The following is a 15,542-nucleotide window of genomic DNA, read 5'->3' on the forward strand; positions in this document are numbered from 1 at the left end:
GGGGGACCCTGGCTAGCGTGGCTGGAGCGCGAACTACCCTGCCTGCCTACCCAAAGCTAAACCCACAGACAAATGGCGGAGATATGACGTGGTTCAGGTATTTATTTTTCGGGTCTGAACCACGTGACCCGTTCGGCCAATCACAGCGCTAGCCGAACGTTCGGGGAACGTTCGGCCATGCGCTCTTAGTTCGGCCATGTGGCCGAACGGTTTGGCCGAGCACCGTCAGGTGTTCGGCCGAACTCGAACATCACCCGAACAGGGTGATGTTCTGCAGAACCCGAAAAGTGGCGAACACTGTTCGCCCAACACTAGCGGGGCCACAAACAGCGAATCAGATGTGTTTCATTTCAATGAAAATTATTCATGCCAAAGACCACAAATCTCACAAACTTGGTCATTGACTATTGACAATTGTGTGTTAGGGTTAGAAAAAGTGGCCATAGCCAACAGCAGCCAAATACATACCCGGGAAACATTAGGACATCAGTGGGTGGAGAAAAATACAAATTTCACTGCTAGAATGTAAACTGAAATTTGGCACACACATAGTACATTACCTGGAATAAAGTATAGGATACTTTTTATTCCCATAACCAAAAAGGGGGTGGAGACAAATACAAATTTCACTGGAAAATGTAAACTGCAGCCATTCTTACACTGTTACACTGGAGGTGTGTTTAGCTTCTAAGTGCACAATGGTTAATTTGCATATATGCAGCAGTGATGCACTGGGAGACATCTCAAGCTCACTCCAACCTGAATTATCGCAAATTCTTTCTGTTTTAAGAAAGCAAACTTTTGTTTTTCTTAACATCTTAGTAAGGGGGCTTTTAGGACCATTGTAGTCCCTTACACACTCCAATGAGTTCTGGGTCACCATGAGCTTGCTGGTTAGTCTGTACCTCTCGGTGTTACAAGCCCTACTACATAGAGCCAAATTAATCCATGCCATGCACTGATGAGGTTCAAACAATCCAAAACAGTCTGTATGCATGTTGGATTATTATGGCTCTGTACAAATTAACAAACTGACACATCATTTTATTCCAGCAGTTCTGGAGGTGTGTTTAGTTTTTAAGGGAAACAATGGTTAATTTGCATATATTCAATAGTGATGCACTGGGAGACATTTTAAGCTCACTCCAACCTGAATTATTGCTAATTCTTTCTGTGTTAAGAAAGCAAACTTTTGTTTTTCTAACTCTGTCAATGGCAGAGTTCTTAAACTTTGCACAATTGGTCACTGGGTGACTGGGATTAATGTTCAGAAAAGTGGGTGGAGCCTACAAAAGCTAATCAAAATTCACCTATTGATTTTCAAAGGAGTGGAGCCACAGCCAATTAGATTTATTGATTTTCAATGCCAATTATTGATGCCAAAGACCGCAAAGCTCACAAACTAGGTCATCCTTGAATAATTGTGTGTTAGGATTAGAAAAAGTGGGCAGAGGTAACACTAGCCAATTACATACCCGGGCAACGCCGGGCAACCAGCTAGTACAAAATAAATGGGATATAGATGGGGGCATCACACTTGTAGAAAGACTTAGCAGTACTCATCAACAACAAGTTAAATGATCATATTCAATGCCAAGCTGCTGCAGCTAAAACAAATACAATTTTGGGAGGCATTACAAGGGAATTATCAAGAAAAAATTGAACGCGCTCTTAGTCTATAATAATGACAAGAGGGGCTAAGGCACCCAAAGAATCCTCTTAGGAATACAATTCAGTCCCTCACACAAGGCAACTTCACCGTCAGGTACACAGTCCTCTTCTCTTGTCACATATGACCATCACAGGGATATGCAAAGAAAGCAGGGAAAAATAACATAGCGTATAACTGATTGTCAATTCAAGCCTCCACCATCACCCTGAAGTGATTCCACTGTGGCAAGTGCAAAGTGACATGCAAGAAATCCACTCCGTGCTGGGCCACTCCCCCTATGTGCCCGCACTCACCCTATAGGCCTCCTATGTCCGGAGGTAGGATTAAACAAGTATTAGGGGATCTCCGAAATCTTCAATGGCACTAGGATTTAAAGGAGACTCTCATAGTGTAAAACCATCTAAGTTTAATAACACAAGTTAAAACTGCACTTACAATTCTTTCATCATATATGGGCATAGACAGGTCTGTGGGTGTTAGCTCCCTGGTAGCCGTTCACACCCATCCGGCTTCAGATCACAACGTCCGCTCGGATCGTCCCGTCATCCACTCAGTATACTATACTGCCGGTCACGTGGGTTGTTAGCTCCTCCCTACGCGTTTCATCATAACGTATAACTCATCAGGGGCTATACAACCCACGTATCACCGGCACATCAAATACTCTAACGCTCCTCCCCTTCTACTCTCTGCACCTCCTCGGCCCGTGCGTGAAACGCATCAGACCCGGAAGTGCGCTCCAATCAATGAATACTAGTTCCACTCGTTTTTCCACATAGCAGAGGGAAAAGCCCCACATATTACCTAAAATACTTTATTCAACTACCCCTCCATGACATAAATATCGTCACTATGTAAATATAATCCTTCTTCCTACGCACCTGATATAAAGTGCCATCCCAGCTTTCTCAGCCAGAAAAAAACTACAGGATACCACTTACAGGGACAGCTCAATCCTCACCCAAATGGTATAGAACAGCTCCCCAGTATATACAATCATTATATAGGGGTAGTGAACCAGAAGAACAGAAAATAATACTACAATTAATGTCCAGCTCGAATTGAATATGATCATTTAACTTGTTGTTGATGAGTACTGCTAAGTCCTTCTACAAGTGTGATGCCCCCATCTATATCCCATTTATTTTGTACTAGCTGGTTGCCCGGCGTTGCCCGGGTATGTAATTGGCTAGTGTTACCTCTGCCCACTTTTTCTAATCCTAACACACAATTATTCAAGGATGACCTAGTTTGTGAGCTTTGCGGTCTTTGGCATCAATAATTGGCATTGAAAATCAATAAATCTAATTGGATTCTTTGGGTGCCATAGCCCCTCTTGTCATTATTATAGACTAAGAGCGCGTTCAATTTTTTCTGGATACCTTCCACAGTGTTACAGCATTGTTATAGCATGCGATCCACAGATTGGTGATATTGCAAATATCCTGAGCGCAGGCACAATATTGTATTATTACATGGGAATTAAAAAAATGAAAGGCTTTCATAATATTGCCCCTGTTCAACACTCTAGTAAGGCCACAGCTGGAATATGGAATTCAGTTCTGGGCACCACATTACAGGAAAGATATTGCAGGTTTAGAGCAGGTGCAGAGACAAGCGACAAAATATACAGTATACGAGGGATGGAAGGTCTTACTTACCAAGAAAGGTTAGATAAACTGGGTTTATTTAGTCTGGAGAAAAGGCGCCTTAGAGGAGATCTAATTAACATGTATCAATATGTCAGAGGGCAATATAAAAGCTTGGTGGGTGAGCTTTTGTCCCTAGGCTCTTACAAAGGACTAGGGGACATCTGTGCATTGAGGAAAAAACGTTTTAACCATTTATTTAGGAAAGGGTTCTTTACAGTAAGAGTGATTAAAATGAGGATTGCATTGCCACAGAAAGTAGTTACGGCAAATCCTACATCTGCATTTAAAGGTGGCTTAGATGCTTTCCTTGCGTTGAAAGACATCCATGGCTTTAATTACTAGATAATGTCTGGTGGTGTTGATCCAGGGATGTTATCTGATTGCCATCTGGAGTCTGGAAGGGTTTTTTTCCCTTTTGGGGCTAATTGGACCATGCCTTGTAAGGGTTTTTCTCCTTCCTCTGGATCAACATGGATAAGTGAGGGAGCAGGCTGGTGTTGTACTTTATTTTCTGGTTGAACTCGATGGACGTATATCTTTTTTCACAGTTTCATGGGAATCCCACGTCTTCAGAGACCAAATGTATACAAACCAATTAATAAGAAAACCTTGGGCAAGAGTACCTAACTCTGTAACTGCCTATAGAGCGCGTCCTAGTGGCTGCAGCTCTGGCGCTTTGAGTCCACCAGGAGAAAAGCACAATATAAATGTTCTGTGTCCTGTCATGTCTTGTCAAACTGCACACAATTTGCATTCAATTTACATGTAAGTAAGAATTGTTAGCATCTCACTAACCATCTCCAATGTCTTGCTACCCACTGATGTCTATGTTCTCCTTTATGGTGGCTATAACATGCTTAGTTCCTAAATAAGATGGTGTACTCATGGTTGAAAATTTGTTTTACAAATAGACCATTGTCTCTAGAAGACAATAATGTATATTTTCAACCACCGAAACAGATTATGGTTAAACACAAAACATCAACTGATCTATCCATGAGAAGTTTTCTTACATTTTTCCTTAAAGGAGCATTATGGCGAAAAATTTCACAACGTTAAATGTGTGCAAACATAGACAAATAAGAAGTACGCTTTTTCCAGAGTAAAATGAGCCATAAATTACTTTTCTCCTATTTTGCTGTCACTTACAGTAGGTAGTAGAAATCTGACAGAAGTGACAGGTTTTGGACTAGTCCATCTCTTCATAGGGGATTCTCAGGGATTTATTTATTTTCAAAAGCTCTTAGTGAATGGCAGTTGCTCTGTCCAACTGGCAAAAAACTGTGTAGGGAGCAGGGAAGCTGGCAGCATCATTGTTTAAATCATTTTTAGGGAATATCTTTATAAGAATAAAAGCTTTGCAGAGAATCCCCTATGAAGAGATGGACTAGTCCAAAACCTGTCACTTCTGTCAGATTTCTACTACCTACTGTAAGTGACAGCAACATAGGAGAAAAGTAATTTATGGCTCATCTTACTCTGGAAAAAACGCACTTCTTATTTGTCTAAGTTTGCGCATATTTCACATTTTTTTTCGCCATAGTGCCCCTTTAACTGGCTCAGAACCACAGATGCAAGTTTCTATGCTGCACTTACGACACTGATACAGCGTAAAAGCTAAGCTACCATTTTTCTGCGGTCACGAGCCGATCATTGCTCACTGTGGCCGCTGATTCGGCTGTCATGTGATTTCTTCTTGTTGATAACTTTCATCGGCTCCTTACCAGTTGATCACTGTGAGCCAATCACTGTAATCACAAACACAGGATTCAAAAAAAGGCAACCACAATGATGAGACATTAAAGGAAACATGAGGTAAAAATAAACTGATGAGATAAACAATTATTACTATCCTCCTGCGCCTAAAAAAATGACCTTTTTTTCAGATATCACAGCTTTATTTTATATTTGAGTCTACTTTTCAAGTGTACACTGTTTCATTGTCTCTGCTTTAATGACACATTCAGGCTTTGTTCACATCAGAAATCGAAGTCACAAACGCCAGCGTTTTGCGATTTTGTGAGTGATTTTTTTCCCCTTCCCGGCGCTTACCTGCGCACTACAATTTTGTGTGAAGTGCTTTTCAAAGCGCTTTTGCAGAGTATTTTTTTTTACTTCCTGACACAAGTCAGGAAGCGAACTATTTGACCCGGAAAATAATAAATATAATGTATTAATTCATAAAAGCGCGAATGCGATCGCCGCACAAAGCAATTTTGTAAGTGTTTTTCCTATACCTTTCATTGAAGCAAAATTGCCCTAAAAATTGTACATGCAGCCCTTTGCGGTGCGGAAAGCTGACGAAGCGCTCAGATATGAACAATTCCATAAGGATACAATACACTACCTTAAAAAAAAAGCCAAACGCTCTAGGGGCTTGATTCACAAAAGAGTGCTAACTGTTAGCACAGTCGGTTTCGCGTGAATTTTCAAGTTCGCGCGCAATTAAACGGTTTCGTGCAAAATCGTTATCGCGCGCAAATGTGAATTTTCGCGCAAAAACGTTAACGATTTTGCATGAAAATTCACGTTTGCGTGCGAAAACTATAACGATTTTGCGCAAAAACGTTTAATTGCACGCGAACGCAAAAATTTGCGCGAAAACGGCCGTGCTAACAGTTAGCACTCTTTTGTGAATCAAGCCCTCAATCAAGTATCTCTTTCTGCTATCTCAGAGGACATTTTCTGCCAGGAAAGTGTTTTAGAGTTGTACTTCCTTATCAGTGAGGATTATGCTATAGTCTGGCACAGTCCTGACCCGGACAGAAACTGTGACTTTCATACCTGATGTTTAACTCTTTCAGACAAAGAAAGTAAAAAGGAACACAGCATAGTTATTTGTGTGTTTGGCACTGTACATACACGTGTATGTCTCATCATGTCACATGTTACCTTGCTTATCCTTTAATAACCTCATCCTATGTTTACGTGACGTTAACTGCAAAACATGCACTGTTGGTAAAGCATAAGAACTTTGTGAAGCATAGATTTAGAAGAAGAAATAATGACAGTAACATACATGTGTTACTTTTCTTATAACAGGGAGTAGGGCAGCTAATCCATTGTAGGAGGCACATGATTGCTTTCTCGCTGATTGTTGTTCCTGGGGAAATATTACCCCATGTATAGCCATCATTACATTTAGTCATGTCAAAACATCAAGGTTAATTTCACTCTATTTTTCCTACAGTGCAGTGTACAGTGCTCTTGCTTTGCTTACCAAAGTCTCCGAAGAGAATTAGATGGGGTGAGTATAAAACAAAAAGAAAATAAATAAATAACAAAAGCTATATAAATAAATGAGATGTCACTAGAACGTACAATGATGCATGTGAAAGTAGATTTTGTGTTATAGGAAACCTGAGACCTCTATAATAGGGTTGTTTCTACTTACCTGGGGCTCCTTCCAGCCCCATGATGTGTGTTGGCTCCCTCGCCATCCTCTTCGGCAGTTCCATTTTCTTGTAATCCCACCGGTAATTTGTCCTGCAGGCCCAGGTGCACCTGCAGGTGGGAGCACGGCAGTGGGGCGTGCACGCCCAGGCCACGCATGCGCAGAAGCGCACAACTGGCCAGGTTACCGAAGGGATAACAAGAGAACAGAGTGGCTGAAGACAAAGGCAAGGGAGCCAAGGCACCTCATGGGGCTGGAGGAAGCTTCCGGTAAGTATAAACACTCCCATTATAGATATCTCAGGTACACTTTAAATCCTGCCATCACCCACAAGTTCCTGCAGGATTGTGAGTATAAACATAAGTTCACAGCTTTCTGGAGTCTATGTAGTGTAGACTGTGCTGTAAGGACTCATCTGCAATGCATGCTACCTACACCACCACCACTGAAGTCTCAGAGGTAGCAGTGCTTGACAAAATCATTATAATGTAATTATTATATGCATTACCTGGCAGGGGTGTGATTACAATAGTAATGTTGTATACGGGAGACCAAAACGCAGCAAAATTCTCTGTAGGTGAACCACAATCACCACTATGACCACTATTATATTGTTATAATATTATATAGAAATATTAAAAGAAAAAGTTTTTTTTTTGCTATATCCCTAACTATATAATAGGGGTGTAATTACAACTCATAGGGCCTGCGGAAATCTTCCCCCCCCCCCCCCCCCTCTTTATACCTTCTATTACAGCAAATCAAGCAGTGTTTCCCCACAGAACCACGTCTAACTAACTAGAGTTTCACCCCCAAAAATGTGCATTATTGGCCAGTGGTTCCCCCCACAAAACACATGCTGGAAAACAGGCAAGATAGAGCCAGATGGAGTAGAGGCACCAAGAGGATCAACTACAGTGAGATGAGCAGTGGTGCTCATCCGGATTCCGGATATCCGAACTACCCAGATAATCTGAACTTTTCCCACTATCCGAACTTTGAATAGCAATTCGGATATTTTTTAAAATCTGAATAGCACTATACGACATACTCGGATTTCCCATCTGAAATCCGAAATCCGTGCGGATAGTTAGTTCAGATATCCGAGCAGAAGCAAAAAATCCCTTTCGAAGGCAGTCAGGCCTAGGGAGAGAGAGAGAGAGAGAGAGAGAGAGAGAGAGAGAGAGAGAGAGAGAGAGAGACAGAGACAGAGAGACAGAGAGAGAGAGAGAGAGAGAGAGAGAGAGAGAGAGAGAGAGAGAGACAGAGAGACAGAGAGACAGAGACAGAGAGAGAGAGAGAGACCTCCGAAAAGGGATTTTGACCATTTGAAGAGACTTTTGGAAGCATTTTAGGCCATTTTCAGGTCACTTCCGGTTTTCTATCCAGATATCCGAATCCGGCCGGATATTGGGTTCGGATATCCGAGTTTACTCGGATACTAAAAGTTTGGATTCGGATATCTGGGTATCCGGATTAATTCGGATTTTGAAAAGGGGTATCCGAGCAACCCTGGAGATGAGATCACACCACACACCTCGCTGAGCTAATCTATCGGTCTAAGTGGCAGCTGCTGTGGGAGAAAGTTGGTTACTTATCACTAGTGTTGGGCGAACATCTAGATGTTCGGGTTCGGGCCGAACAGGCCGAACATGGCCGCGATGTTCGGGTGTTCGACCCGAACTCCGAACATAATGGAAGTCAATGGGGACCCGAACTTTTGTGGTTTGTAAAGCCTCCTTACATGCTACATACCCCAAATTTTAGCAAAAAGAGCTTATAGTTTTTGAGAAAATCGATTTTAAAGTTTCAAAGGGAAAACTGTCTTTTAAATGCGGGAAATGTCTGTTTTCTTTGCACAGGTAACATGCTTTTTGTCGGCATGCAGTCATAAATGTAATACATATAAGAGGTTCCAGGAAAAGGGACCGGTAATGCTAATCCAGCAGCAGCACACGTGATGGAACAGGAGGAGGGTGGCGCAGGAGGAGAAGGCCACGCTTTGAGACACAACAACCCAGGCCTTGCATGAGGACAAGAAGCGTGCGGATAGCATGCTTTGTACCACCATGCAGTCATAAATGTAATAAAGATAAGTGGTTCAATAAACAGGGACCACGCGGCAACGCTAACCCAGCAGCAGCACACGTGATGGAACAGGAGGAGGCGCAGGAGGAGAAGGCCACGCTTTGTGAGACACAACAACCCAGGCCTTGCATGAGGACAAAAAGCGTGCGGATATAGCAGCAATGCTTTTTGCCGCCATGCAGTCATAAATGTAATACAGATGAGAGGTTCAATAAACAGGGACCGGAAACGCTAAACCATCCCAGATGTTCATCGGTCATGTTACTTGGTTGGGGTCCAGGAGTGTTGCGTAGTCGTTTCCAATCCAGGATTGATTCATTTTAATTTGAGTCAGACGGTCTGCATTTTCTGTGGAGAGGCGGATACGCCGATCTGTGATGATGCCTCCGGCAGCACTGAAACAGCGTTCCGACATAACGCTGGCTGCCGGGCAAGCCAGCACCTCTATTGCGTACATTGCCAGTTCGTGCCAGGTGTCTAGCTTCATGCCCGGTTTCAGGTCCAGCGGTTCCAGCCACAAATCCGTCTGTTCCTTTATTCCCCTCCAAATTTCCTCCCCTGTGTGCTGCTTATCCCCAAGGCAGATCAGCTTCAGCAACGCTTGCTGACGCATGCCAACAGCTGTGCTGCACTGCTTCCACGATCCTACTGCTGCTGGTGCTGGGTTAGCATTTCCGGATGAGGTACAGCTTTGAGATGCGTTGGAGGAGAAGGAGTCAGAGAGGTAGGTGCTGCTGTTGTTATCCAGCTGTTTGCGGCGTGGGCAACACCCGCGCCGTAGCAGGTGAGGAATCGCTGCCAGGCTCCACAAGGTTCACCCAGTGCGCGGTAAGGGAGATGTATCGACCCTGGCCGAACGCACTCGTCCAGGTGTCAGTGGTGAGGTGAACCTTGCAGGCAACGGCATTCTTCAAGCTTCGGGTTATTTAGCTGACCACGTGCTCATGCAACTCAGGCACTGCAGAGCGCGCAAAGTGGTAGCGGCTGGGAACCACGTAACGTGGGATGGCCACTGACATCATGCCCTTGAAGCTGTTTGTCTCCACCACTCGATATGGCAGCATTTCGCAGGCCAGAAGCTTGGCTATGCTGGCTGGCTGTTACTGCCACGGCCCGGGGGTCATTTGCTGGCAATTTCCTCTTGTGCTCAAACATCTCAGAGACAGACAACTCAACCGTAGCGCTGCACACCGAAGGGCTGTTGGTTGTTGTGTTTGATGAACACTGGGAGACCTCAAGAGCACTAGTCCGGAAAGTGACAGTGTCAGCATCGTCTGATGTTTGTGAATGTTGTGAACCACGCAATGGCTGGGCTACTGCTGCTGCTGAGGCGGGTCTGGTGGTGAGTCTGGTGAACCCAAGGGAGGCAGTGTTGCTGGTGGTACCCTGTCCTGCCGCGTTTGCCCACAGAGTGGGATGTTTGGATAGAATGTGGCGGCTCATGCTGGTGGTGGAGAGGTTGTTAATACTTTTCCCCCTGCTCAGGCGGGTCTTGCACACCTTGCAAATCGCCATGGTAACATCCTCAGTGCAGTCTTCAAAGAAAGCCCAGACTTTAACTGGCTGAGGACTCGGACCTCGTGCGTGATGTGCTGGTGCTGCTTAACCCACTGCTGGACGCTTGAGAGGTCATCCAAGTAATTATCTGGTCCTGTTCTTTTGGATCTGTGAGGGTTGTTGTCCTGGACAACATGGGCAGTATTGAGTGGGTTTTCTTGGGTGCTCCCCTGTGGCCTGTACGTGAACCGTCAGGGGAAACACCTCTTCCCTTGCCCCTCCCTCTTTCACCGGATTTCTTCCTCATTTCACTTATCCTTAAAGTACACGCTGACTGGCAGCAGTACAGTGGCAGTACAGAAATGCTATACAGTGGTGGGTGAGCGGTGTACCACTATTGTCAGCAGTGACACAGAGCACAATGCTATACAGTGGCGGGTGAGCGGTGTACTACTGTTCCCAGCAGACACAGAGTGGAAGTAAACACAATGCTATATAGTGTGGCTGAGCCGTGTACACAGAGTGGCATTAAACACAATGCTATATAGTCTGATATATTGTCACCCCGAACAGGGTGATGTTCTGCAGAACCCGAACAGTGGCAAACACTGTTCGCCCAACACTACTGGGAGGGAACGCAGATTTTAGTACCTAAACACACGATACAACATGTTTTCCGGGGTCGGACTCTGAGGCACATACAGATGGTCCCGATCATCATCCTCATCATACAACTCTTCTCCTGAGTCTGACCCACCCACCACCTCTGCCACCCCAACATCCCCAGACACAGACCCCTCATCGTCCTCAACATTAACTTGGGATGCTGGCCTGAGCCAGACCTCCTCCTCCACATCAGGCCCCATCATCTCCTCAATGGCAGCCCTCATTAATCGCTCTGGCGACGGACTGATGGACACAACGTTCTCCTCCGGGGAGGGCTGCTGCTGACCACTGGCTGCTGGGGTGGATGTTATAGCTTGCGTGGGGCGTTGGCTGTTGCTGTTGTTGGGAGTGCTGCTCACAGCGGAGGTCTCTGGGGAACTCATGTTGAGCTCATATAGTGGTTGACGGTGAGTGGAGTATTACTGATCCCAGCAATATACACACTGACTGGCAGAGTACGCAATGCTATATAGTGTGGCTGAGCGGTGTACACAGAGTGGCAGTAAACACAATGCTATATAGTCTGGCTGAGCGAGCGGTGTACTACTGTTCCCAGCAGAATCAGAGTGGCAGTAAACAATGGTATATAGTCTGGCTGAGCGGTGTACACAGAGTGTCAGTAAACAATGGTATATAGTCTGGCTGAGCGAGCGGTGTACTACTGTTCCCAGCAGAATCAGAGTGGCAGTAAACAATGGTATATAGTCTGGCTGAGCGGTGTACACAGAGTGTCAGTAAACAATGGTATATAGTCTGGCTGAGCGGTGTACACAGAGTGTCAGTAAACAATGGTATATAGTCTGGCTGAGCGGTGTACACAGAGTGGCAGTAAACACAATGCTATATACTCTGGCTGAGCGAGCGGTGTACCACTATTCCCAGCAGACACAGAACAGTGAACAGAATGCTATATAGTGTGGCTGAGCGAGCGGTGTACCACTATTCCCAGCAGACACAGAACAGTGAACAGAATGCTATATAGTGTGGATGAGCGAGCGGTGTACCACTATTCCCAGCAGACACAGAACAGTAAACAGAATGCTATATAGTGTGGCTGAGCGAGCGGTGTACCACTATTCCCAGCAGACACAGAACAGTGAACAGAATGCTATATAGTGTGGCTGAGCGAGCGGTGTACCACTATTCCCAGCAGACACAGAGTGGCAGTAAACAGAATGCTATATAGTGTGGCTGAGCGAGGTACACAGAGTGGCAGTAAACAGAATGCTATATAGTGTGGCTGAGCAAGCGGTGTACTACTATTCCCAGCAGACACAGAGTGGCAGTAAACAGAATGCTATATAGTGTGGCTGAGCGAGGTACACAGAGTGGCAGTAAACAGAATGCTATATAGTGTGGCTGAGCAAGCGGTGTACTACTGTTCCCAGCAGTGACACAATGACAGGGGGGACCCTGGCTAGCGTGGCTGGAGCGCGAACTACCCTGCCTGCCTACCCAAAGCTAAACCCACAGACAAATGGCGGAGATATGACGTGGTTCGGGTATTTATTTACCCGAACCACGTGACAGTTCGGCCAATCAGAGCGCGTTCGGGTCCGAACCACGTGACCCGTTCGGCCAATCACAGCGCTAGCCGAACGTTCGGGGAACGTTCGGCCATGCGCTCTTAGTTCGGCCATATGGCCGAACGGTTTGGCCGAGCACCGTCAGGTGTTCGGCCGAACTCGAACATCACCCGAACAGGGTGATGTTCTGCAGAACCCGAACAGTGGCGAACACTGTTCGCCCAACACTACTTATCACCAGTCCCATAGCTCAGCACATTAAAAAATTCTGTACATCCTAGACCTTTTCTCTTTGGCTTTAAGTATATGATAGTGAGACAGTGCCAGTCAAAAACAATAGCCCCATGAGGACTCTTCTATCTACATATGTTTGAGTTAAACTGAAACCTCCTGTTCTGAGTATGATCCCATAGCTTGCTGTGGTAGTCTGGCTTTTTACATTGCTTGTTTGTCCCACCCTGGAATCTGCACCCATATCCCAAGTCCTGCCTCCTCCCTTTAATGTTCTGATGTCCCAAGTCCTGCCTCCTCTCTTTAATGTTCCTTACAGCCTGCAGCACTGCACAAGTGATTGTTTGTGGAGCTCCTCATCCTGCTGCTCTTAAAATGGACCTTAAGTGAGAACTTCCTTTCTGCTCTAAAAGATAAGCAACAGCATGATAACCTTTAACCAGTTTGCATTCAGTCGTTTTTCGCTTCATGCATCCGAACAATGTTCACCTCCCATTCATTAGCCTATAACTTTATTACTACTTATCACAATGAACTGATCTATATCTTGTTTTTTCCACCACCAATTAGGCTTTCTTTGGGGGGTACATTTTACTAAGAGCCACTTTACTGTAAATGCATTTTAAAAGGAAGAATAAGAAAAAAACAGAAACAAATCATTATTTCTCACTTTTCGGCAATTATAGTTTTAAAATAATACATGCCTCCATAATTAAAACAAACCCACGTATTGTATATGCCCATTTGTCCCGGTTATTACACCATTTAAATTATGTCCCTATCACAATGTATGGCGACAATATTTTATTTGGAAATAAAAGTGCATTTTTTCCGTTTTGCATTCATCACTATTTACAAGCTTATAAAAAAAAAAAAAAAAAGAAATATTTCATCTTTACATAGATATTTAAAAAGTTTAGACCCTTAGGTAAATATGTGTTTTTTTTTTATTGTAATGTTTTTTTTAATTAAACATTTTATGTGGGTATTTTTGGGAGGGTGGGATTGAAATTGTATTTTTTTTTGTAAATATATGTGTATTTTTATTTTTATTTAACATTTAGATGTAGTTTACTTTTTGGCCACAAGATGGCAGCCATGAGTTGTTTACAGTGACGTCACTCTAAGCGTACCACGTACGCTTAGAGCGACATAGGAAGCAGAAAAAGCGTAGCTTCCGAGAGAAGCTGTCGCTTTTTCTGCGGGGGAGAGGAATCAGTGATCGGGCACCGTTGCCCGATTCACTGATTCACTGGCTAACAAACCACCGGCCGGGAGCGCGCGTGCACGCGTGCGATCGGCCGCGTGGACGCGCAGGAGCGCACATGGCTGCCTGGACGTGAGTTTCACGTCCAGGAATGTCAAACAGTTAAAGAAAAGCATTTATTTTGTTACAGCTGATACCATTTCTGCAATAAATCTGCAGTGTGTCTACTTCCTGCTTTCATGGAAGCAGACAACGAGTTAACATCCTGTGTTTACATATTAGCTGTGTCTGCCGAGGGCTGCCCAATTTTATGCTGACAAAGCTGAGGGATCAAATTACATTTATGATTACTTACAGATGAGGGTAAATTAGACAGCCTCTTCTCTTCCTTCAGGTCTTGAAGTTAAATTAGAAGTATCAGCTTTCTAGCTGAAGGAGGTTGCCATGTTTGCAGCCAGTCTTGTTCTTAAAGAGAACCCAAGGCAAACCTCAGGTAACAAAACATATACTTACTGAAGAAGAAGGAAGCATCTGTATTATGTATATGCTTCTCATGTACTCCTCACCACTGCCACCACGTTCTGGGACCCCTGTGAAGATCCAGGCTGCTCTCCTCTTCATGCATGAGCATGATTGTGCTGCATCCGCATGAGCACCACCGCACCTGCGCAGGAGCACACACCTGTACGGGTGGCTCTGGCTTACTGCGCAGGCATAGCCATATTCGTTCAGGTGCAATGTGGCCGCACTGGTTTCTAATAAGGCCCTGATCTCCAATCTGGCAAGCCTTTGTCATATTTTTTTGGGTGGTATATGAAGGATATACTGTATATACGAAGGACAGGTTCCAGAGACTTCCCTCTTCTTAGATAAGTATGTGGTTTTTAACCCCAGGTTCACCTACGGTACACTTTTATGGTCTTTCTGTTTATAATGTCTGCATGTAACAACCCTTATTATTTGTCATCATAGCCATTGCTTGTGTAGGACTGATGGCTCCCATCCAGAGGATCTCTACAATTATCCAGTGACTCTAATCTGCAACTCAAGAAGCAACAGCGAAAGACAGAAACTGAGGCCAATGGTTGACAACTAGTTTGGATCATTTCGTTTCCACCAGAGCCCCTATAGTCCTTCCTGCTGTTTCGGGCTGAATTCTATCACATATTGCTATGGAGCTCTTCCTGTAAAAAGATTTTTATCTGTCACAGAAAGAGAACTTTCAATGTTGCCAGGACACAATCCAATAGACTTTGACCATTAGAATATCTGTATAGGTGTCTTCTCCACTCGGACCTCTACTCATGTCCCTCTAACCACTTTTTGCAGCAGAGTTAAAGAAAATGATTTTTAAACCCTTCATTATCTGCTTGATGTGTAAATAAAATGTGTCTTCAATATCTGAAATAGGACAATATTGTTTTTCTGTGTTGCCAGTCTGAAATCTAGTAGCTGTGAGTTATTATGCATTAATATCCCCTATACCGTATACGTCCTCCTATTATTGTATTTTATATCCCCTTCTAGCATACTGTACACTGGATTATGGAGAGTCCTCTTCACGCCTGTCCTTACTCTTCATTACTGAGACATTACAGTCACATTTCCC

At 44.3% G+C, this 15,542-nt stretch overlaps 1 protein-coding gene across 1 annotated transcript in view; it reads left to right on the forward strand.

Moving 5' to 3' along the window:
* LOC137526051 (uncharacterized) overlaps window positions 1–15,288 on the forward strand; it is a 78,011-nt gene extending 62,723 nt beyond the window's left edge. The window contains exons 9-10 of the mRNA XM_068247263.1: window positions 6,515–6,571; window positions 14,906–15,288. Of these exons, the coding sequence (XP_068103364.1) occupies window positions 6,515–6,571; window positions 14,906–14,920 (72 nt within the window). The 3' untranslated portion in view covers window positions 14,921–15,288. The remainder of the gene's footprint in view (window positions 1–6,514; window positions 6,572–14,905) is intronic.
* The last annotated feature ends 254 nt before the right edge of the window (window positions 15,289–15,542 follow it).

Source organism: Hyperolius riggenbachi, chromosome 7 (assembly GCF_040937935.1).
Source record: "Hyperolius riggenbachi isolate aHypRig1 chromosome 7, aHypRig1.pri, whole genome shotgun sequence".
Taxonomy (NCBI): Eukaryota; Metazoa; Chordata; class Amphibia; order Anura; family Hyperoliidae; genus Hyperolius; species Hyperolius riggenbachi.